At 37.0% G+C, this 25,606-nt stretch overlaps 1 protein-coding gene across 3 annotated transcripts in view; it reads left to right on the top strand.

Annotated features, from left to right (window-relative positions):
• Positions 1–25,606, top strand: part of ANO4 (anoctamin 4) — a 384,614-nt gene that overhangs the window by 155,025 nt on the left and 203,983 nt on the right. For all 3 annotated transcript variants that reach the window (XM_046014085.1, XM_046014083.1, XM_046014084.1), the window contains 2 exons: positions 13,592–13,728; positions 16,541–16,699. In XM_046014085.1, the coding sequence (XP_045870041.1) occupies positions 13,592–13,728; positions 16,541–16,699 (296 nt within the window). The remainder of the gene's footprint in view (positions 1–13,591; positions 13,729–16,540; positions 16,700–25,606) is intronic.

The following is a 25,606-nucleotide window of genomic DNA, read 5'->3' as shown; positions in this document are numbered from 1 at the left end:
GAAGAGCACTCTAGGAAGAAACACTGTAATTTTTTGCTACTTTTTTGTAACACTGCATTTCTTTACTAAATTTTTAATGAGAAATTTTAACTGTTTTCATAGCAGTTATCCCCTTTGTCATCATACTACCCTCCCAACCTTCTGAGATAATTAATACTTTTACTTTATAGGTAGAACTGAGGGTGGGAGAAGTTATGTGCCAAGCTAGTATGATCAAGAATGGAGACCAGCTGGAATGGAGGGTCTCCTACCATTCATCGAAATTCCTTTCTGAATGTGCTCTGTATGGGGTTGAAACACATCAAGGTGAAGGATCCTAAAATTGAAGATGAGGCTGGTTCTAAGAGAAATATTTTTAATAAAAAAGACAAAAGGACCAGCTATTTGTTCTGCTTGGGCAATCCCTTCATATAAGGTTAATGAATAAAAGTGAAAAAAATTCCCCAGGAGATTAAAAATCCAATTAATAGACATTGGGGAGAAAATAATTTTTCATGGAAAGTTATAAAATTCTGTAATTACTTCATCTGATTTGAAAGATGATAAATTATAGAGTGCTGAAAGGATTTTTAAAAAATTTCTAATAAGTGATAAAGTTGGCTTCTATGCAAGTGCAGATGAACCTAAAATTTTTTTAGGGCTGCATGCACTTATATCAAAATGACTTAAATGGTTATGAGACTATTTTTTTAATAATTTTTATTTTTTATTAACATATAATGTATTATTAGCCCCAGGGGTTACAGGTCTGTGAATCGCCAGGTTTACACACTTCACAACACATTATGAGACTATTTTTAAAGTAATTTTTATTAGCACATCTTACTAAAGGCAGAGCTGTATATGATGACTTTTATTATTTAGAACAGTGAGCTCTTTGTGAACTAATAGAAGCGTATTAGTTTGAGTAGTTAATACCTAAGTTTAAAAATAAGAAAAGGGAAATATTCTCTCATGGTTTGTCTTCCACTTTGATATCCCCACATTCATTTTTCCCTTCCTTCTCCTAATGTCCTCCATGATATTCTTTATGTTCCACAAGTAAGTGAAACCATATGATAACTGACTTTCTCTGCTTGACTTATTTCACTCAGCATAATCTCCTCCAGTCCCATCCATGTTGATGCAAAAGTTTGGTATTCATCCTTTCCGATGCCTGAGTAATATTCCTTTGTGTATATGGACCACATATTCTTTATCCATTCGTCTGTTCAAGGGCATCTTGGCTCTTTGCACAGTTTGGCAATTGTAGCCATTGCTGCTATGAACATTGGGGTGCATATGGCCCTTTTCACTACATCTGTATCTTTGGGGTAAATACCCAGTAGTGCAATTGCTGGATCATAGGGTAGCTGTATTTTTTATGTCTTGAGGAACCTCCACATGGTTTCCAAAGTGACTTCACCAACTGCATTCCCACCAACAGTGTAAGAGGGTTCCCTTTTCTCCGCATCCTCTCCAACACTTCTTGTTTCTTCCTTGTCAATATTTGCCATTAACTGGTATAAGGTGGTGTCACAATGTGGTTTTGATTTGAATTTCCCTGATGGCTAATGATGATGAACATTTTTTCATGTGTCTGTTAGTCATTTGTATGTCTTCTTTAGAGAAGTGTCTGTTCATGTTTGTTCTGCCCATTTTTTTGACTCGATTATTTGTTTTTTTGGGTGTTGAGTTTGAGAAGTTCTTTATAGGTCTTGGATATCAACACTTTGTCTATAGTCTCATTTGCAAATATCTTCTCTCATTCTGTGGGTGGCCTCTTTGTTTTGTTGAATGTTTCTTTTGCTGGTTTTTATCTTGATGAAATCCCAAAAGTTCTTTTTGCTTTTGTTTCCCTTGCCTTTGGAGATGTGTCTAGCAGAAAGTTGCTGTGGCCGAGGTCAGTGACCTTGCTGCCTCTTTTCTCCTCTAGGATTTTGATGGATCCCTATCATACATTTAGGTCTTTCGTCCATTCAGAGTCTATTTTTGTGTATGGTGTAAGGAAATGGTCCAGTTTTATTCTTCTGCATGTGGCTGTCCAATTTTCCTAATATCACTTGTTGAAGAGACTGTCTTTTCTCCATTGGATATTCTTTCCTGCTTTGTCAAAGATTAGTTGACCACAGAGTTGAGGTTCCATTTCTGGGTTCTCTATTCTGTTCCATTGATCTATGTGTCTGCTTTCGTACCATGCTGTCTTGGTGATTACAACTTTGAATTATAGCTTGAAATCAGGCAACATGATGCCCCCAGTTTTATTTTTCTTTTTCAACATTTTCTTTGTGAAAATGTTGGGTCTTTCTGCTTTCATACAAATTTTACGATTATTTGTTCCAGCACTTTGAAAAATTCCATTGGTATTTTGATCAGGATGGCTTTGAAAGTATAGATTGTTCTAGGCAGCATAGACATTTTAACAATGTTTATTCTTCTGACCCAAGAGCATGGAATGTTTTTCCATCTTTTTGTGTCTTCTTCAATTTCGTTCATGAGGTTTTGTAGTTCCTATAGATCCTATAAAACACTGGGTGTTATATGCAAACAATGAATCATAGATCACTATATCAAAAACTAATGAAATACTGTATGGTGACTGATGTAATATAATAAAAGGGAAATATATTATTTCACCTTCAAATGCAAATCAACTCTTTTTAGGTTTAAGAGTTTTCTGATACTTTGGAACCAATCTGTTTTCTTGTTAAAAAAAATAAGTTTTATTGTTAAGTAATTTTAGGAAGCTGCCTACATGGCTTTGGTCATTTCTGGTAGGAAAGATTTGGGCCATAAATCTACCTTCAGTTTCACCCTAGATTCCAAATGTGACTCAGATATTTAACAAATTAGTTGAAACTTCTAAGTATAAAAACACATAGTTTGGTTATTAAAGGGACTGTATCTTAGACTATTATTTATAAGAATCTTTGAGAGACCGATTTATAAAAATGTAAAAATACATAGGATTTGGACATCAGAAAAATTCCTCTCTCCTACAGACATTTTTGTTGAGATTATGGAAAATTTTATCATTTTCTTGGAATTTTGTGAGGATTATATATATATATATATTTTTTTTTTTTTCTCCCACAGACTGGGAGAAGATATTTGCAAATGAGACTATAGACAAAGGGCTAATATCCTATATATATATATATATACACATATATATATGTGTATATATATATAGGATATTTTTTTTTAAGATCAAGCTAGGAGAGAGAGAGAATTTGAAACTTTTTTGAGTTTCTAAGGTAAGCCAGCCATTGTAATTAAGTGCTCTTCCCTTACTATCTCTTTTCTTAAAACAACCCTACAAGAAAAGTAGATGCGTTTTCTCCATTTTAAAGATGAAAAAAACTGAGTATACTTCCCCAAGGCTATATGGTTATTATTTGACAGTCAGTATTTAGTCATATGCTGGCCCTTGTTCTGATAAATAAAAGATTAAATAAACATGATTAGGAAAAGTGAGCTACTCAATATTTTTAATAAAATTATTCTTATTTTGTTATGTCTTGATGCAAGAATTCTTCCCCATGCTTCTACATTGTAAAATACATTTACATTTTTTTTCCTATAGTGCTTAAGCCCTAACAATGGCTTCTCCTGTTCAAAAGCTGTCTTAGAGTGGCTAGCCACCTACGAGTTGTTTCTCAAATTTCCGCATAACAGATATACAGCTTATAAAGAAGAAAAGTTATTTCAGCCATTCACCCTTCTCTCCAACTGACCTGTCATGTACCAGGGCACTGTGTTATGCATAGTATCTTAAAGCAATGGTGAAAGTTTCTGTGCACAGTTCAATTCAAAAGAAATTGAAACAGTGATCAGATTTGTTTTATTGTTCAAAATGAAGACAACTTGATTGTTTTCTAAGAGGAAAACATTTCTATGTGACAGTATAATGTAAGGGTGTGTGTATGTGTGTTTTCCTTGATGTAATTTTTTCCTCTCTCTCTTCTAACCCATTGTTTCCCATCCCAAGGTGGTAGCTGGGTGCCCTGAACTCCTTTGTTTCAGCAGAGTTCTGTGTTACCTGATGTTCCTGGCTTTTGTTTTCTGAGTCTGGGCTTCTGAGTGGCTAATCCTTGGTAAAAAGAGACAGATACCAGAGAGATACCCATGCAGAGAGACAGTGGGAGAAAAGGAATTTCCTGTCCAGCTCCTTTAGACTGTCCTGCAGTGGTAGCATGGCTTCCCATGGATGGGGGAAAAGGGAATGAATGGCTGGGTTGTGTGCTAGGAGCCTGCACTTGAGCCGCCTGAAAGCCAGCATTGGCTAAGATTCTCCAGCCTGAGGAGATCGTCCATATTTCAGGAGCTTTGGGGGTTCTGGGAAGGGGGCAGTCTCATCTTCCCGTTTCTTTTTTGCATATCTAGTACCTTAAGCAGAGTACAGAGTATAGTAGTTGCTCAAAAAATTTCGTTAGTGAATGAATGAATGAATTCTACTCTAAACTTACAAAGTGAGTGGCTCGGCAGTAGCAGTGTGGCTTGGAGACCTGAGTGGTCTCTAAACATCCTGCTGTTCACAAAACCTCTGTCAAAACCATTTACAGCCCTACATATGTGGGGTAGAGGAATGGGAATGTCAGCAATGACTGAAATTAAATGGTCTACCAGGCCAGCTGTGGGAGGGACTTAGACAAAGATGTAACTTAATGTAATGATGACATGGTCATGGGGGCAATGCTTACTCTTGAGTTTGTCTAATAAGATTCATACCATCTTAACAGTCCAAGGATTTTAGTGCCTACTGTATCATGTACAATAATAGCAATTAAAACAAAAAATCCTGCTTTTTAGTCACTAGATTTTTAAAATCTGGACATTTTTTGAAAAACAGACATTTAGAAATATTTCATTGTGACATCAGATTGAGAATCAAGTCTTAAAGCTCTGTAGTCCATGTCTATGCATATGTACATTTATTACATTAGCAAACCATTAAGAAAGATATTCAAAGGCTATACTGAGCCTTTTAATTCTTGCTTTAAATTATTACCAGGACCAAGTCTTTTCTAGGGATCAGTTCTCTCCCTTCCCCCACTTCTTGTTGCCTACCCCTCCTGCCTTGTCTTTAGTTTTTCTTTTCTTGATTCCTAGTATAGGTAGATACAGACTGTGAGGACTGTCAAGTGGCATTCATATCACAGCTTGTTATTGTGTTATGGTCTGTTAGGTTCTAACAAAGGAAAGAGAGCAAAAAGCAAAGTGTCTGAAATGAGGACTTGCAGGTTGGAAGGATCTTGTTATCCTGTAGTCGGACCCTCTGTACTTGCACGTGTGTCTATGTAATCACAGTGCTGTTCCTGCACTGTGCTTCTGCGTCCGCCAAGACTGAGTCATTTCTCAGTGACATCCAGTGAGTCATTTTGAATCCAATTACTTGAGCCATGATTTCCAATTTTTTTTTTTTTAATTCATATGGTCCTGCTGTTTCAAAGGGGAAGATGGGGAGGAGGGAGGAGCTGACATATATTGAAGACATAATCTTGCCTGGCAACTCTGTGGTTGAACTTTTACCCATATTACTGTATTTAGTCTTAGATTCTGCTTGCCTTAATTTCCACATCTGATGAAGGGGGGATAGTTCTAATAAACTGTGTAAAATCCCTTAGTGTGGTGCCTGGCACATGGCAAGTGCTACATTAGTGTTGGCTGCTGTTTTGTCTTCATTCCTATAAAAAATCCTGTGTGAGACATTGTATGACACCTGAAGAAAAGATAAAGACATTAAACCTTGAATAAATTAAATAATCCAATCTAAGAGCTAGTAGGTATGAGGACTAGCATTTGAACCTAGGCTTGTCTGAATCCAGAGCTAATGTTCTTTCTGAAGAAGGGGAAGTTACAGTCAGGAGACTCAGAGGATCTTTAATACAGAACATCATTGATTTCATTTCACATCGTGAAAAGGTAACCAAGGCTATTGAGCAAATTCTGCACTAGGTACTTGGTTCTTCTCTAAATATCATTCCCAGGTAGTTAAGAGGTACTATTATTATCTGCCTTGTTATAGAAGTAATCAAGATGTCTGTCCTTTTCTTTAGAATGAAGTTAATAGCAACAGAGGCTCTTCCTAAGAAACGTGCTGTCCCAGGAATAAGTTAATGATCTTTGCCCCATTGCACAGTGTTCTGTGGATGCCCCATGCTGTGGTCTATGCTCTGTTTTATAAACTGTATCATTACTGAGCCAGGAAATGCCAATGAAATTTTTTTTAATGATCACAAATTCAAAAAAAATTATGAGGTTTTTCTTTGCAGAGATCTATTTTCAATCTTAAAATATTTCAAGTAAACTTCCCATGGCAGAAAAAAGTGCCTACTCTCATATCTATAACAATTAGAACCCTAGCTTTCTTTCCTCTCCTCTCTTTGGGGAGATGTTAGTACAATCATACAATTGTTGCCGTACAACACTAGCAGAGATTTACAAACTTTTTAAAGCAGTAAAATCTATTTTTTCTTCTTCAAATATATTTTCACATATAATCTCAATATATAAAAAATGTAGCTGAGTTGTTTGGGGGAGCTGGGAGTGGCCGGTGCAGTGCTTTTCCCACTTAGTTTCCTCTTTGTCCCTTCCATTGCCCCGAAAACTCCCCCAAAAGGATCCTGTGGTTCTAGGGAACACACTTTGAAAGCCACTGACCTTTGGAAAGGAATAAAACTAGCTAAGGGAGGATTTATATCTTTTCCAACTACTTTATTTGAGTTTTCCAAATTAGGCTCTTTTTTTCTCTCATTGGCAAACCAGATAGTCTTTGCCTTAGGTGTGTTAAAAGAGTCACTTGAAGCATGTTGAGCAGAGTCCTAGGCTTGCTAGTACACACATGTTAAGTGGTGTTTGGTCTTTAAAATCGCAGCGTAAGGTGCTCAAAGCTGTGCTGAGTCTGTGTGTTTCTCTGACTTTTTAAAAACACTTAATTTAATCTATCTGTTAAAGCACCTGGGTGGCTCGGTGGGTTGAGCCTCTGCCTTCGGCTCGGGTCATGATCTCAGGGTCCTGGGATCGAGCCCCACATCGGTCTCTCTGCTCGGCGGGGAGCCTGCTTCCCCCTCTCCCTGTACTTGCCTCTCTATCTACTTGTGATCTCTCTATATATATCAAATAAATAAAATCTTTAAAAAAAAAAAGTGTCAGACCTGTCCAGCAGCAGATGTAAAGTCCAGTTTTATTCAGATAAATATTACAACTGTGACAAGATAGTTGGCTGGCAATTAGACTTCCTGTGATTGAAAGCCAAACGTGATTTCTTTTTTTTAAGATTATCTATTTATTAGGGACAGAGAGAATGCACACACACTACGCATCCATGAAAAGGGATGGGGGAGGGAATAGAGGGAAAGAACTGGGATGCAGACCCACTAAGCTGGAAACCCAATGCAGGGCTCAACTCCAGGACCCCAAGACCATGACCTGAGCTGAAACCAAGAGTTGGATGCTTAACTGACTGAGTCATACAGGTGCCCCAAGCCAAACATGATTTAGGAACATTAGTATGCTTTCCACAGAAACAAGAAGCAAGCTAGAAACAGCTTAGATTTGGCGGGTCAGAACTGGGTTAGATTTCATCTCTGTCACTTACTAGCTTTGTGGCCTTACTTAGTGTCTCTGAACCTGGATTTTTTTCTCATAATGCCCTTTTCCTAAGGTATTTTGAGGAAGAAAAGGGAAAACAGATCTCAAAATTCTTTTATATATATATATATATATATATTTTATTTATTTGACAGAGAGAAATCACAACTAGGCAGAGAGGCAGGAGGAAGCAGGCTCCCCGCGGAGCAGAGAGCCCGATGTGGGGCTCGATCCCAGGGTCCTGGGATCATGACCTGAGCCAAAGGGAGAGGCTTTAGCCCACTGAGCCACCCAGGCACCCCGATCTCAAAATTCTTAATACACAGTCAGCTCTCAGTACGTTGTATTGCCCTTGCTTTTGTCTTCCTTTCCACTGCTTCATATTCAATCTCTGAGTCTGGGAAAGAAACAGATACTTTAAAGCAACCACTAAGATAACTAGAATAAGAAAACAAATAGATTGGTGGGTATTAAGGAAGGCATGTATTGCATGGAGCACTGGGTGTGGTGCATAAACAATGAATTTTGGAACACTGAAAAAAATAAAATTGAAGTAAAAGAAAATTACAACATATAAAAAATATTCTGAGTGAAATAAGTAAGCAGAGAGAGTCAATTATCATATGGTTTCACTTACTTGGGGAGCATAAGGAATAACACTGAGGACATGGGGAGATGGAGAGAAGTGAGTTGGGGGAAATTGGAGGGAGAGACAAACCATGAGAGACTGTGGACTTTGAGAAACAAACAGGGTTTTGGACGGGAGGAGTATGTGTGGGATGAACCTGGTGGTGGGTATTAAGGAGGGCACATATTGCATGGAGCACTGGCTGTGGTTCATAAACAATGAATTTTGGAACACTGAAAAAAAAACAAAATTAAATTAAAAAAATATTGACTAGAAAAATCTTTTGTGCACCAAGATTTATCATAGTTCTAAATCAAAATGAGCTGGGACCCTCAATATATGATTTCTATAAAAATTGATCTTTAGTATAGCATTATGAATGCATAGTTAAAAAAACACACAAAATTTATAGACTCTTACAACTAGTTTTTATTTACTTAAAAATGGGCACTGAGTACCTCCTATTGCTAATCAGTTTTAGAGAACTGCCTTGGGCCTTCACCTGGAAGAGACCCTAGGGCTAGATAGAAAGAGAACTTGTTACAAAACAGAGAGCTAAATGTTCAAATTAAGATGTAAACAAGTTTTTTGTTTTGTTTTGTTTTGCTTGTTTTGTTTTGTTTGCATTCTAAATCATTCCTGAAGGTATCCTTTTTTGTGTGTGTTTTCTAATGAGACTTTAAGGTCAAAATGCAATATTCTCAAAGTTCTGAATATCAGATGTAATAATTTGGAACTCGGGACAAAAATAGTAAAATGAGATGGCACTCTGGAGGACAAATATAGATAACCTGCATTACACTACACAGTCTTATGTTGTCTTCAGTGACCTATAATTTCACTTGATTTTCTCTGCATCAGAAAATACTGAGATTAAAGTACTCCTGTGCTGTTAATGCTACCGTGGGATTTTTCTGCCGCATTTGAGGAATAGGAGAGTTAAAACAGAAGTGAGTCGAGCGCTTTGATTTTTTTGGTATTTATTTCTTACTCTCTAAAAGACACAAGACACACTTAGTGTTTGTTTTCCCTGCCTATATAGTCCCGCTTTGATTTTATCCACTCATGTCTTGTTCATGCTCGTGCCTCTAGCACCTAACATAAATGTTGGCTCAGTGAACAAATGGCAGAAGATAATAAATTTATTTGCTTACTTATTTGAGCCCTTGAAATACATTTGTGGCCTTTTCCCCCTGAAGGTGAATAATGGCTAATAATCCGAGTGATTTTCACTGAATAATTTAAATAATTACAAATATTTAGTGAGTAGATTCAGTGCTGTCGAGGTAAACTTGCCTTCCCATACAGAATGTCAGAATTGCCCTGTCTTCTGACCCTCTGACTTCTCTGCTCCATCTCTATTCTAGGATAACATCGCAAGTCAGCCTATAGAAATCTCTTTCCTATTCTGAGTTTGATGATTTACTCAGACTCTAGCAGGTTTTTGGTCTCCCAAAATTGCCTCCCAGACAATCTGAGGTTCTTGACTCTTGTGTCGCTATTATATGTGAGTCTTTGCTACTTTATCCCCTGGTCTTCTTAGGCTGAGTGCCTACTTTTTGTGAAGGACAATCATTTGAGCCTGTCTCTTGCTTTCCACATGTGTGGTATCTACCTATTGTGACTCGGCTTCCCAGTTCTGTTCACACAGCCCTTCCTGAGTTTATGCAGAGCAGGTCTGTTACTTAGGTTGCATGAAAGGTGAGGGGATCCATTAAAAGTAACACTGTTTGAATGTAGAGTATCTCTGTGACATCCTTACCGTGGATAAAAAGGCCACACTGTCACCTTGGCTGGATGGTGAGCTCTGTGAGGACAGGGTCATGGCTGTCGTGTCTAGTACTTGACCTAACCCAGCACAGTGACCAGCCAAGATAAGTAGCTAAGTACTTGCTGAATAACTAACGTAACCTGCAGAATAAACAGATTTTTAAAAATAGATTAACTCTGGAAGTTGGAGGTTGTTTTTCTCCTTAAAGAAATGATGTAAGTTTGCTTCAAAGGATATTATACTTTGTTTCTAAAACTTAGCTCGTATAGCTGATCTGTCAGTAAGAATGGTGGAGTATTGATAAAGGAAGGTGTTTCTTCTGTCTGTATAGCTGTCTACTTGTTCTACAGTCTTCTTACTGACCATGTGTTCAGCTGAGAATTTTGACAGATCAGCATTTTTAATCCCTGTTAAGATTCTTGAGAGGCTGGCAGGTGATAATGATGTCTTAATATCACTTAATTCTCTAAAAATTCTCTAAAATTCAGATTGTATGACATACTGATTTCCCTTGAGCACTCAGGTGGCATTAGCCGCGTAACAACTTCATCAGTAATGATGATGGGCAGAAGTAGGGAAAACAGTTCTCTTCGTTTTTCCAAGTGAACTGGTCCCTCTAGAATCAAAGAATTGCACGTTTAATAGAGCATAATTTTTCAACTTCGATACTATTGATATTTTGGACTAGATATCTCTTGTAAGGGGCTCTTCTGACATTGTAGCATGGTTAGCAGTACCCCTGGCTTTCACCTGCTGGATGTTAGCACTACCCCCTCTTCTTAGCCATGATGATAAAAAATGTCTCCAGACAATGCCATATATCTTCTGGGTGACAACAGAGTCCCAATTGGGAACCCCAGAATATAGAGGGCTTTATAGAACTGGTTGTACCAACACCAGAATGTGATACTAGCAGAAGATCTGGTAGTTTTCTACATTAGTAAAAGCAAAGGGGCAATGCTTATGGATGGATGAATGCAAGAGTTTGTCCCCAAGGAGAGCTAGTCACTTGGACATGAATCTCATTGTCCTCTTTAGCTTCTTTATTTCACACCTTACCCCAGTCTACCCTTCATAACAACCATTCCAACTTGTAAATGCCTGACCTGTCTTATGCTGCTGAGACCCAAGTGCTGACGTAAGGTCCCAGAGTCTAAAATTGATAAGCCAGCATTCCTTGCGGCTCTGCTGTGGGTCACACTAACATTTATATGATATCACTGAATCCTCTTCTCAGCTACCCTGAGAGAGAAGTTTCCCATACCTTCCTCACTAGTGAGGAAATGGGAGCACAAGTTCACATAACTGAGAGGTGGAATTTAGAATCGTAAGCAGATCTACTTTGTTGAAATATTTTTATGCTGTTGTTCAAATCTAATCAATATCTACTTGAAATTTAATCACTATGCACTTAAAATTTAATCAGTATCTACTTGAAACTGTGGAGCTCCTGGCTTGTGAATAAGAATTGTGTTAGGAAAATATTTATGCAACGTCCTAGAACCATAGGATATTGGAGAAAGGGGGACTCTCAGACATCATTAGACGTGTCCACCTTGAGATCATTGTTCTGTCATTAAATATGCGTTGAGGGCTGTACCAGGACCTCTGTACACCAATCAAGACAGACAAGGTCCCTTATGGAACTTACATTCCAACAGAGTAAATATCCATCACACAGTAAACAAATGAATAAACAATATAATTACAGTTTGTGATAAGTGCTGTGAAGAAATGAGCAGTGAGAGGGGATGGAGAGTAAGTGGAGGAGAGGGACTTTCCTTATGTAGGCCTGTCAGAGAAGTTGTCTTTCCTCTTGACATCTCCCACAACACTGGACGTACTGTGCTCCTCCAAAACTGTACCTTTCCTTGAGTTCCTGGCACATCAGAGGTGCTCCTAAATCCCAGTTGTAGGAAAAGACCATGATTTTTTTTCTTTGGATCTGCAGAGACTAAAAACCTTTAACAAGTGTATTGGTTTACTCTTGCTGCTGCCACAAATTGTCACAAACTTAGTGATTTAACACAAATTTATTTTATCACTGTTCTGAAGGTCAGAAATCATCAAGGTGCCAGCAAGACTGTGTTCCTTCTCAGGTATAGGGGAGAATCTGCTTTCTTGCCTTTCCCTACTTTCTAGGGCACCTGCATTCCTTGACTCATGGCTCTATCCTCCATTTCCAAAGCTGACATCATAGCATTTTCCAATCTGTCTCTCTGATTCTGACCCTCTTGCCTCCCTTATAATTACACTGGGCCCACTCATGTAATCCAACCTAATTTCCCATTTTAATTCCTTGTATTAAGCACATCTAGAGTTCATTTTACCATAGAAGGTGACATATTCATGTGTTCCAGGATCTAGAGCACCTTTGGGGGGCATGATTCAGCCTACCACAGTAAGCAGTAAGTGTTAATTTTATTGCCATGCTGATTTTATTCTACAGAGGAAAAACTTAGTTGTTAAATGAATTGCTTTAGAACCTGGTCACACCAACTAAGTAGATGATCTCTATTCCCACTATATCCAAACTATGTTCTTTTCTTTATTACACTCAATGCAATTTATAATTCTTTGACTATTTATTTTGTTTACTAGTTACCACAAGGGCAGGAAGACATGTCACGTTTGTTTATCAGGGTATGGCTATCACTCAACTCTGTGCACAAGATAATGTGCACCTCTCTAAAAATTTTTTGAATGAAAGGGTGAATATTCTTGTATGTGATAGCTAAATAGTACCGTATTGCCTACAAATTATTCTGCACAGAGGCTTGTGGTGGGTTAAAAATCCTTAGCGATTTCTAAAGCATCAAAGGAAAAGGTGAACTCCAACGTTGGTCTGTGATTCGAGTTGCTAAGGAAGAGTTCTGTACCTGGCACTATACGTCTTCAGCCACTAGTCCCGAACTTTCATGTCTGGTCCACTTCAAGGTATTATGTATTTGAATGGTAAAGTCTTTATTTGGAAGTTTGATACATAGTGCTTTATGTGTTGGGATCAATGATCTCTTGGAAAAGCCCTTGAATGGGTACTTTCATGATTTCAATTCATGATTAGAGAAAGAGGAAATGCAGAAAACCTAACTACATGCTTTATTACTGTATATGGTTTTCTTTATTAGATCTTGGGAAGGAACAAAGGAATAAAATTACAGATCTTACTGAACCTTGGCAGCTGGCACATAATATGGGTTCACTTAGCAAGTTGTAAGGCACTTTCATGAAAAATAAAATGAGATAAAATAAAAGAGGTTAGGTTCAACACAGATAATGAGTTCTTGGAAGTAATAAGTGAAAGTACTTGATGCTAAACAAGTAGGTGAAGGAAAACTAAACAAACATAACACCCCCTCTTGTCATGGAAGGCAAGTTATATTTATATTATGGAGGTACTTCACTTTGCTTCATATTTTCCTTGCCTTATCAAGACACTGTTTGATCAACATGTTTACATCTGACATCATTTTCTCTTATGAAATAATATACCTATCATTCAAGGTGTTACTGAAACAATGAAAAAACATGAAGCCAAAGGGAAGCGTCTTCTATTTTGGTATTGATTTTAAGACCCCAAGTTCTTAACCCCACTTCTAATGAATTTATTTTGATTTTAGTGGCCAAGGATGTCAATATTCTTTTTGATGAATTAGAAGCTGTCAACAGTCCTTGCAAAGATGACGATTCTCTGCTTCACCCTGGAAACCTGACCAGTACTTCAGATGATGCTAGTAGATTGGAAGCAGGGGGAGAGGTAAGTGTATGATTTCTTAAAAATACAATATTTCATCCAGGTAGAAACCTGTAAAGCATATTCCAGTGGATTGTTTAAAGTCATCATCTCGTTGAACTGTAGGTTTCCAGAAAACAAGGGACAGATCTTATAGTCTTTTGATTTCCTCCATAGGTCTAGCATATTTCGTGGATCCTGAATCTACCTATGCTTAAAACAGACTTTTACTAAGTGATATATTTCCCTTCTTATACCTAGAGACATTTCATTTATATAGAGACACTTAAAATCACCTGTCATTTTGTGATAATCTGCATTCTGAGTGTCACTATTAGAAAGAAAGATTTACAAGCATGGACTTCCTTGTATAAATCTCCCAGCACATAGAACAGTGACACAAAATGGACCAGCTCTCAGTAGATTATGTTGTCCAAAGCCGCCCCCAGTTTCTGTTTGCCTCTGTAATCTAGAAACATTGCAATTGTAAATAGATCTATCTGTTCATATGTCATTTTGGAAGAAAAGTCTTTTGTTAGGGGCATTCACTATTGCTTAGATTTTGTCTCAGTGGAATTTAATACCTTCTTTGTATATGCATTAGGTATAGGTAATAGGAACACAAAATCAGTCATTTATGCATATTTGTACTGTTATAATTTCAGAGGCAGTTAAACATTGACAGGATAACACCTTTGAACAGGAAAAATTGTTTACTTCTACCAAGCTTCCCAGACCTATTTCTACCAACACCATATGCTACTATTCATGTATTAAAAAAAAACAAAAACAAAAACAAAAAACCTCATTCCTTTTCATCTCTTCACCTAGTTACCTTGAGTGCCATGATGTGTCATAAAGGAGGATTCTCAAAAGGGACCTCAAAAGGCACCTAGTCTTATCTCCTTAACTTACAGAAAGGGAAAGTCTCAAGAGAGTTAAGGCTTTGGTAACCCTCCTCCTGATGCTGTGGTTGAAACCTTGTTTTTGCCGACAGATACTGATGTGCAAAGTCTACAGAGTAGTTTCCTTGTCTGGTAAATAATTGTTAAGAAAGTGTTTATTTGGGTAGACCTCTGAGTACCTCTTAAAGCAAAAGTCAAAAAAAAAAAAAATCAATGAGGACTGGTCATCCATTGAGAATGTCTGCACCAAGACATGGGATGTGACGCTTCCATTCCCCCTGGTGGGCACTTTCCCTTTTGGATGAGACATCATGCATGGCACTTGTGCAAGAATGTACATTCTAGCAATGACCTTGGAGGCCTGGCATGTTTGCCTCCCATATACCACCAATTGAAAACTGATGTAAACTGGGCCTAAAGAAAAGACAGCCAACCCCCATCCCCCCATTTCCACTTGCTAGGTTCATAGACACGTTTTCAAAATCTATCAGCCTGAGAAACTGGGCTAAAGCCTAACTGGTGTCTCTTTCAGTGTTGTACATGATTATAACAAGCCTATGGAGCCTGGAAGAAAATTACACCTACTGTTTTGTTCTTTAATTTTTATATGTGTGTTGACTACAAAATAATATTTATAACTTACATGTAAGTTTTGAAAATAACAATTGAATTACCATCCAACTGATGAACTAAGTATTTTTCAAATTAAGATGGCAACCTAGTTTTGGGTTACTAATTCCCAATTATTTTTAGTGCAATGGAAAATTAATATTAGCATGTATGCAAGTAGGAAGGATAAGTATTATCTTATGAACTTTTGTCTCAGATACTTGGTATGTTTATATATGCACACAGATATCACAAAATAAAACTTTTTTTTTATTGTGAGCAAAATTTTTGAGGAATGTTGAACTAGAATAATACTAAGACCACCAAAGCAACTTTAATCCCATCCCTCTACCCTATTCCTGAATCATTGCTTTTTTTATTCTCTTGCCCTAAAAATAGCTTTACCATGCATATAAATAGCCTTAACAACTTCTTTCTAGATTTATTTTATTTTGTGCTTTATTAAAAATCATGTAGCATGAAGTCTTCTGTGACTTGTTTTTTTTTCTGTCAATATTGTTTTAAGATATATGCTTGCTATTAGATATAACTGTAGGTCATTCATTCTTTTTTAATTTAATTTGTTTCAGTGTTCCAAAATTCATTGTTTATGCACCACCCCCAGTGCTCCATGCAATACGTGCTCTCCATAATACCCACCACCAGGCTCACCCAACCCCCTTTCCCCTCCCCTCCAAAACCCTCAGTTTGTTTCTCAGAGTCCACAGTCTTTCATGGTTTATCACACGCTACGATACCCCCCGCCCACACTTCTCCTCTCCATCTCCCAATGTCTTCATTTTTATTGTTGCATAATATTCCATTATATGTCTGTCCTATAATTTTTTTATCTCTTTGCCTGTCCAAAGACATTTGAGTTGATTCGCATTTTTTATTTTCTACTCTTATGAACAATGTTGCTATATATAGTCATATACGTGTCTCCTTGTTGCTTTAATAAGGATTTTTCTTGTTATGGGTTGTGTGTTATATAAATGTTCAATTTTACAAGATAATGCCAGGGTGTTTTCCAGAGTAAGTATATCAGTTTTCACTCTCACATTTAGAATATGATCATTTTCAGTTGTTCCACATCCTTGCCAACATTTGGTATTATTGTTAGGTGTCTTAAGTTTTATCTACTTCACTCAGTTCTTTTTTCCAATTTTTATTTTCTCTTCCCTACTGTTTATATTTTTCATTAATAAAAATGTGCTCTTGGTAAAACACAGTGAAAAATTCATTTACTTATAATTCTTTAATATTACCTCAGGCCTATTTTTATGAATGTCTTAAACTGATTTCTTCCTCTCTGTGTGCAGACAGTGCCAGAAAAAAACAAATTGAATGGACTTTACTTCAGAGATGGAAAGTGTCGAATTGACTATATTCTTGTGTACAGAAAATCCAACCCACAGACCGAAAAGAGAGAAGTATTTGAAAGAAATATTAGAGCAGAAGGATTACAAATGGAGAAAGAGGTAAATAGTTTGCTTGGATGAGAAGAAACACAAATGTATCTATTCATATTGAGAGGCAATTTATGTTATGTTTGTTATGTTAACTGAACATTTCATTTTGTTGGAGTTTGCCAGTCTGCAGTGTTTGGGAATGTTCCAATAATTAATTTTTTGAAGCACAGTTTGCCTTTGAGAGCATTTTAATGCCAAAAGATTCTATGAAAATCAAAATACTCTATTTCAATTAAATGAATTATTTCAAAGTGTTATGATTTACTTGAGTTCCTATGCCCAGTTTCTCTGTTTGTGGGAAGGCAGGGTTCTATTGCATGGATTTAAAAAAACTTTGGATAAAGTACAATCGTCCTACTCTGGAGCCTCTTTTGACATTTCAGGAAACATAATGAGCTTGGGCATCACATACCAGGAGAGACTGTCTCGCTGAATTGGCCAAAAACAGCTGGACTTTAGAAAATGATTCCATTTTAAGAGACATTCAGGTGTCTACCAAGTTTCATAACTCAAGATTTAACCTCATCAGTATTTTGTTAAAACACTCCTCTTTCCTTTTCTCCTCTTTCTTTCTCTGTATTGGTATTTTTAAGAGAAAAATTACTAAAGAAGGTACCAGAGGTCCAGCCACACCTCTGACCCACAATGAGATTATTGTGTACCCCAAAATGCATGCACATTTATAGAACTTGGCCCTGTTAGCTAGATTACATAACTCTGAGATTTTCTTTAACATGTTGCAGAGCTTCTGGAGCTTTTCATAGTCAATGAGAAGAACATATTGGCAGTTAAAAATGTTTGCTTCTGATTCTGATCCTCAAGTCTGAGGGGATACATTTTGAAATCAGACATCTACGTTCTTCTTTGTATGGTACACATGGATTGCATGCTGGACTTAGGACACTTTAGATATGTGGGATTTTTCCAGATCTATTTGACCTTAACTCTTGAGCATTTATGAAACAGAGCAGTATTTTTCTGGAACATCTCCAAAAAGGGAACTAGAAAAATGGCAAGGTTGCCGGGGTGGCTCCATTGGTTGTGCATTTGACTCTTGCTTTGAGCTCAAGTTGTGATCTCAGGGTCCTGAGATTGAGCCCCACATCTGGCTCCTCACTCGGTGCAGAGACCGTTTCTCTCCCTTTATTTATCTCTCCCTCTGACCCTCATCCTGAGAGCATGCCTTCTCTCATTCTTTCTCTCTTGCCTTCTCTCTCAAATAAACAAATCTTTTTTAAAAATGGCAAGACAATTGTGGCCATAAGAGTTTCTCCTCAGGAAAGTGAATCTGGATTTTTCCAAAGCCTGTCTCAGTTGGAGGTTTCCTTGGAGCAACACACAGAGTTAAATATGTTGTTCCCACTTTTGGGGGGCTTCAGGAAATCTTTGTTCTACCCATAGAACATATCTTTGATAAATCTTGTTCTTTAAGTGCTTATTGAGACGACTGTATACACTTTTCGTAACATGGTAGTGCATTAATATTTTTATTTTTTATAAGATTTTATTTATTTATTTGACAGAAAGAGAGTACAAGCAGGCAGAGGAGCAGGCAGAGGGAGAGGGAGAAGCAGGTTTTCTGTTTGGGGCTTGATCCCAGGACCCTGGGATTATGACCTGAGCCTAAGACAGACACTTAACTGACTGAGCCACCCAGGCACCCCTTTATTTTTATCCTTGGAAATCATTCCTTCATCTTTTACTCTTTTTCTTTATTCGGAATTTTTATATAAAGAAATGTGAATTGCCACCTGATCCTAAATAATGAAAGTCCTTCTTCTGATCCATTCTGACTCTGTCAGGGAGTCTTAATTCCCATTAAAACTAGGCAGCTTTTTTCAGTTGCGGAGAGATTTCTATTTTAAGCTTCATAGCTATGTACTCCATTCCTGGGGTTTCTTCTGCCTAGATCATTTTAATGCCATTTTATGACTTATTAGTTAAAACTCAAAAAGCTCAATGCTTTTCTGAATAATACCCAATACTACAAAGATTGAAAATCTTCTGTGTCTCCTAAAATATCTTCTGTGCTACAGTATTCATCTACTGGAATTAACGCAGGTAGCAGAGAATTGTTCTGCCTTTTGTTACCCAGTTGTGCGGACCATGGTGTGCTGGATGATTGCTGTATAATTTTGGTTGCATACAAGATAATTTTATTTGGTTGTAATTTTTAAAAATTTTAATAGCTAAGTATTTGTTTAATGTATACTAGAAAAAAATAGCAACTAGAAAAATGGTCATGTCACTGTATGGAAAACTTCATAAAAACTTATCTAAGTATTTCTTCTTCCTTTTCCCTCCAAAACTACTTCTCCAGATGGCAGTTTTCCTATATCTCCTTTTTCCCCGCAATCCTCTATCCACTACCAACAGCTAGGTTTTCCTCTTTCTGGAACCTTTGTTCTAAACAGCCTTTCTCACTGCCCAGCTCCAGTCTTTTGGATACATGGCAAAACTGGCTCTAATTCAGCTCTGAGCTCTGCTTTGTGTTCTTATGGCCACAGCAGGCTCAGCAAGAAGAGTCTTCACAGGTTCTTCTCTGCCTGAGAGGTAACAGGAAATTATAGATAAATTAATTTTTCCCTGTCACAAATAAATAAAATATCCCTTCGTTGAACAATAAACTTGCATCTACATTGTGTTGTTAGATTTAGAAGCCATCAAAAGCACTCTTATTTAAATCAAGTGTTTTATAAACAGCTACAGCCAAGAGACAATAATACTCATAGCTATTTCAGCTTCCTGAAGTTAATTCACTCTTTTACCCGAAAACAAAGAACTTTGATCAAGGTGGAAAAAAAAAAAAAGAAAACCTGGAAAGCCTACTATGAATCTATTTACACCTGAAATGATTAACACTACACATATTTTATGATTGGTGGTTTTTCTTCATTAGCTGTGTGTCATGATGCCCAACAATTACAGAAAACATGTCTCATAGACTTAGAGGGTTTTGCCTTCAAATGGATAAAGACAGGCTCTGTAGTTGAACATTTTGACACTAAGAGAATTGTTATCTCTTTTAACACTGAATTTCAAGAAAGAACTAGGAGAATCTTTAATTCATGATAAAAGTGAAGACATAGTCAAATTTAATCTCCCCTAAAAAACTTTGCCACTGTCTGATTATTCAGCAGCTCAGTGCTTACTTTTGGCACCCTGGGTCTTTAATATTCTATAACTCATCTTTCATATTTGACCAGAGAAAGCAGTCCACAGCAAAATTCCCAAATAAAGTATCATTAAGTCCAAATCATCTGCTTTTTTAGTGTGTATTTAAGGAAATCCCCCCTTTAAAGGTAAACTCATATTTACTTATATTTTTATTTCACATTTTTTTCATTTAAAATTTTATGTCCATGATTGATCTTTAGTACCTATTTTGAAATGATTATCCCCAATAAGTTTATCTTTTCCTTCATATAAATTATCAAATTGTGGATGACTTTTGAATTGCTTGGAATGTGTGAATAGTAGTTATATTAATGAAGTGCTCTTTCTCTTTAGACCGATGCAGAACTTGGGGGGAAAACCTCTATCATTGGTCATTACAAAATAACTATAATTAGATAAATCATACCATTTGATAATACTTAATTCGTTCAATAAACATATACACTCCGTCCTTGCCAGGCACTGCTTCAAGTACTAGGAACTTAGCAGTAAATAAAACAGATAAAAAGCCTTTTTCTTTTGGAACTTAAGCACAAAATTAAAAAGTAAATATATAAAAAATATCGATAAACATTATGCAGGAAAAAGTAAAGCAGAAAGTGTTGGATGGGATTTGTAGTTTTGTAGAAGTTGATAAGAGTAGGCCTCTTTTTCATAAAAAGAGAATAGTAAGTTCAAAGGCACTAAGGCAGAAGATTTCCTGGCATGTACATGGAACAATAAGGAGGCCAATATGACTTCACTGAACAAGGTGCAGAATAGTAAGAAATTACTTCAGGGAAACAATGGAAGACATATGACTTTAGGCCTTAGTGGTTACTGGGAAACTTTAGCTTTTCTGAGTGACAAGAACATCCTTGGACAGTTTTGAGCAGAGGCATGACAAGATTTCGTTTCCATTTTATTAGGGTCACTCAGGTTGCCTAGTGATTTTAGGCTATGGAAAGGGGAGTCATGGCAAGAGCAGAAGCAGGGAGATGAGTTAGGCTATTTGTTGTAAGGATCCTGGAAGGAGAGGATGGTGGCTTTGTCAAGCACACAACAGAGATGTCGGGAAGAGTAGAAAGAGACCTTATGGGAATTTCAGATATGTTGGGTGAGTGATGTGAGAGAGAAATGTCACTAGGCTGTTTATCTGTTACATGGTATTCATTTAAGGAATTGGAAGAAAACAACTATCATTTATAGAGACGCCGTGTAGAGTGGATCCTCTTGTTGCCAGATTAAGCTTGGTGTGTTCCAGTGGTGGAGATGTTGAGTAGGACAGAAGAGCCTGGAATATGGAGAGCTCTGACTGGGAGATACTCACTGGGATGAGCTCACCAAAGGAATAACTACAAATGGAAGAGAGATCCAAGTATTGAACTGTGGGACACACCTGTGTTGTAAATTTGGAGGATAGAAGAGTCAGCAGAAAGCCAGAAGGGAACTCAGAGGGTGTGGAGCCTGGAGGAGAGTGTTTCAGGGGGGAGAAATTGTGTCAAATGCTGCTGAGAGGGCTTAGTAAGATCAGGACCAATGTCAGCAATTGAATTTAGCAATATGGAAGAGTTTGGTGAGCTGGGCAAGGGAAGTTTCTGTAGGGAGGTAGAAGTAACAGCATGACCAAGGTATATTCAAGAAAGAATGGGAGGAGAAAACTTGGAGAGAGAAGTTATAAATAGTTCTTTCAGAAGAGAGAAATGGGGTGATAACTGGAGTAAGAAGTTGGGTCAAGAAAGAGTTCTTTCTATTTAAGATGGGAGAAATAACTGCATGTTTTCATATTAACAAAAATCACTTTCCAAAATTAACATTGTAGAAGAGTGAAGGAAGAATTTACAGTGCTATGTCCTTGGAGCAACAACAACAACAACAAAATGACCGCAAGTTCCACCCATTGCAGGGACCCACTTGCTTGCATCTGTGCCCAAAAATGCAATCTTCCCTCTCCTGATACGGGTATCTTGACAATGTTCCTAGATAAGACCAACTCTTTGGTTTGGGTTCAAGTTCCCATCCACTCAGTCCTATTCAACAGCATTGCCCCTAAATGTCGTTAATTATAGTAAGCTTTAAAAACACATAAAAAATGCAAAATAATGCATTCTGTCAATTTTTTTTTCTGTTCTTATTTCTAGAAGGACTGAAAACCTAATTGCAACAATCACATACACAACACTTAAGGTTAGGCACCTTGGATATTTTCCTTTGAGATTATAACAAAAATAATATTAAAATTTTAACTCTTACATTTATTAAGCACCTACTATTATCATCCCCATTTTATAGATGAGACAATTGAGGCAAGGCAATAATTTGCCTCAGGGACGAGGCCAACAAGAAGTAAAGCTAATTTGCCTCAGGGGACGAGGCCAACAAGAAGTAAAGCTAGGATTAAAACCTGAGCATACTTGCTCTTCATTTTTGTATATAGTGTTCATTTCCGGTATTTGAAGATGGACCTCAGAGTTGAGGAGATTAGGAGAAAGACTGAGGAGACAGGTGGACTTAGGAAAAGGAACCAGGAAAGTCGGGATTCATAATGAAGTTGGGTGTTGTTTAGACTGTGCACTTTGGCTACCATTAGCCATGGACTTGAATCTTGTTACAACCACTTACAAGCTGCATCATCTTGAGTGGCTAACTTAACTTTTCTGGATCTCAGTTTCCATATTTTTAATAAAGAGGATGATATTGCTACTATGAATTGTGTGATGATTAAATGAGACTGTATAGGCAAATACATAGTACATTATAAATCGTGTTTTTTTTATTTTATTTTGCATTTTACTTTGCTTTGGTTTTACCTTCTATTTATGACAAGTAATATTGATTTTCCTATATGACTGTATTGTAGAAGTTCTTTATAATACTTATAATATTTAAAAGTGAGTCCATTTAAGGAAATATAGGAAATTAAAATATTGTAAATAACATGTGCACATTTGGCAAAAATTGAGAACTTGGCACAAGCATGATTCCATTTTGTTACTTGCCTAGTGGTTGTGGTGGAAGAACCTTAAAGTCAGTGAGACCTGCCTCATGGTTTTCACACCTTTGTATAATTTCTTCCCCTTGAATGCAGGCAGGATTTGTGACTTGCTGTTAACCAATAGACTATGGCAAATGTAGTAGAAATTCACTTCTGTGATTCTGTTATGGTATTTATGACCCCATCTCAGTCAACCGACATTAGAAAGACTCTTGTTTGTTGGCCTTAAGGAAGTAAGCTACCAGGTTGTAAGACAATCTGTGGAGGAGGCCAGGTGCAAAGAAAGATGGGATGGCCTCTAGGAGTCAAGAGTTGCTCCCAGTTGACAGCCAGCAAGAGAACAGGGACCTCAGTCCTACAGCCATGAGAAGGTGAATTCTGCCAACAACTGGGGGAATTTGAAAGGAGATCTTTCCTCACTTGAGCCTCTAATGTGACTGTAACCCTAACCAAGAGTTGTATTGGAACCGGGTGAGACTCCAGAGCAGAGAAGCCAGCTATGCTGTGCCAGGGTTTTGACCTACAGAAACTCTGAGATCCCCAATGTATGTTGTAAGCCAGTAAATTCATGATGCGATCTGCTATACAGTCATAGGTAGCCAATAGAGTGATTAAAAGTCTGGGTCTAGACATTCTCAGTGCTTGTTTTTTTTTTTTTTTTTCCAACTTTAAAAGCTGTGTGCTCCTGGGGAAGTTAGCTCAACTACATAATGAAAGTAATGAGATACACTTCATGGTTATTATGATAGTTAAATGAGATAATTCATATCAAGTGCTTAGCTCTATACCTGTCATATTTTAAGCATTTAATAAATATTTATTATTCTATCATTATAGTTATAATAGCTGAATAAAGTATATTAATACTTTAAAAATAGTTTTTCAAGGCAAACTTTAGAAAATTTTTCATATAGTTTACAAATCCCTTAAAATGTAACCATTAGGAATTGTAACATCAACTGACCATTTGTTGCTAATGTATATGCATTAATGAGCTTAATGGTTATCTGTAATGCTCTTGGAAAAACTCAATACATTAGGTAACAAGTTTAGCATTCTCAAGGTTCAGGTATTTATCTGCTTCCAGAGGATTTGGTTTTACCTTCTTCAGGGAATGAAGTTATAGATCAATCCAGAGCTTTAAAAAACAAACACCTAAACCTAAATATTTTTCGCCCATCCTAATCATGCTTTAGCCTCTTCAAGGGAAAATTTCACAAAGATTTCCCCATTTAAAACTAATTTCACCCAGAAGTTCTCGCCTACAGTCTTCCTGCCCATACTACATTTTCTCTTTTTAATCCCTGTTTATGTTCTACAACCACATCCAGCTAGTTGCTATAAATGCTCTCTCAGGATCCAGAGCTCTGAGATATGAGGAGAGAAACAGGGACTCCTTCCTTCCTTCACAGTTAAAACTATGATGATGAGTGTCAGGACAAACTGAACTATCCAAATTCCTGTCCTCTAGTGCTTTCTGGCCTTAAAAGAGAGATTTACTTTACTTAATAATCTCTACTTCTTTGTATGTCAAAGAATGGTACTTCTTTGGTAATACATACTTCTTTGTATGTATTACCAAGGGTCTCAGGTTGAGGTAAAGGGAAAAGAAATTTAAAGGCAATCATAAGAGCAGAGAAAACAGATTTTTCCGAACATCAAAGTCCTACAGATTCCTTGTAGTTCTGTGTTAGTCCCTTCAGGCTGCTGTAACAAACTACCACAGACTGGATGGCTTATAACAGTAGAAATTTCTCACAGCTCTGGAGATTGGCAAGTCCAAGATCAAGCAATCCACAGATTTGGTTTCCGCTGAGGACCCACTTCTTGGTTCATAGCCATTGCCTTCTCACTGTGTCTTCACGTGGCAGGAGGGGTGATCTAGTGCTCTGGGGTCTCCTTTATTTATAAAGACTCTAATCCCATTCAGGAAGCCTCCGCCTTTCTGACCGAATAACCTTCCAAATACTCCCATCTCTTAATATCATCACATTGGGGATTAGGATTTCAACATATTATGTTATTCAGACCATAACAGTGTCTATCAGGGGTTACCATTGGCTTTTTCATTAAGGTTTTTATTTTAATTCCACTATAGTTGACATACAGTATTATATTAGTTTCAAGTATACAATGTAGTGATTCAACAGTTCTATACATCATTACTCAGTCCTCATCATGAGGGTGTTCTTAATCCCCTTCACCTATTTTATCCATACCCCCACCCACCTCCCCTCTGATATGCTTTGTTTTAAATGAGTACCCTCAATTTATTATTTTTTTCAACGATAATATTTTTTACTTGAAGCATATTTTAGAACTTTAGAACTTTTATATATATATATATATATATATATATATAAACATTCTATCCAAGAAAAATAGAGTACAGATTTTCTTCAAGTACACACAGAAGAATCCCCTGGTTAAATCACATAAAAAAAGGCATAACAAATACTACAAATTTAAGAAGACTGAAATCATACCCAGTATGGCTTTTAACCACAATTCTACAAAACAAAAGATCAACAATAAAGAACGCTGGAAAATCTACACTGTAAATATTAAATATTTAATATGTAAATATTAAACAACACTATTGCATAAGCCAGTGGTCAGATAAGAAATCAAATGCCAAATCAAACTACGTTTTAAAACAAAAGAAAAAGAAAATATAGTATTCCAAAACCTATGGGATACAGCAAAAGCAGATGTTAGAGTAAAATTTATGCTACGGGCTTGTATTGTTGGGGTCCGTTATCAAA

Source organism: Meles meles, chromosome 7, assembly GCF_922984935.1.
Source record: "Meles meles chromosome 7, mMelMel3.1 paternal haplotype, whole genome shotgun sequence".
In the NCBI taxonomy this organism is placed as follows: Eukaryota; Metazoa; Chordata; class Mammalia; order Carnivora; family Mustelidae; genus Meles; species Meles meles.
This window is presented reverse-complemented; position numbering and strand designations above follow the sequence as displayed.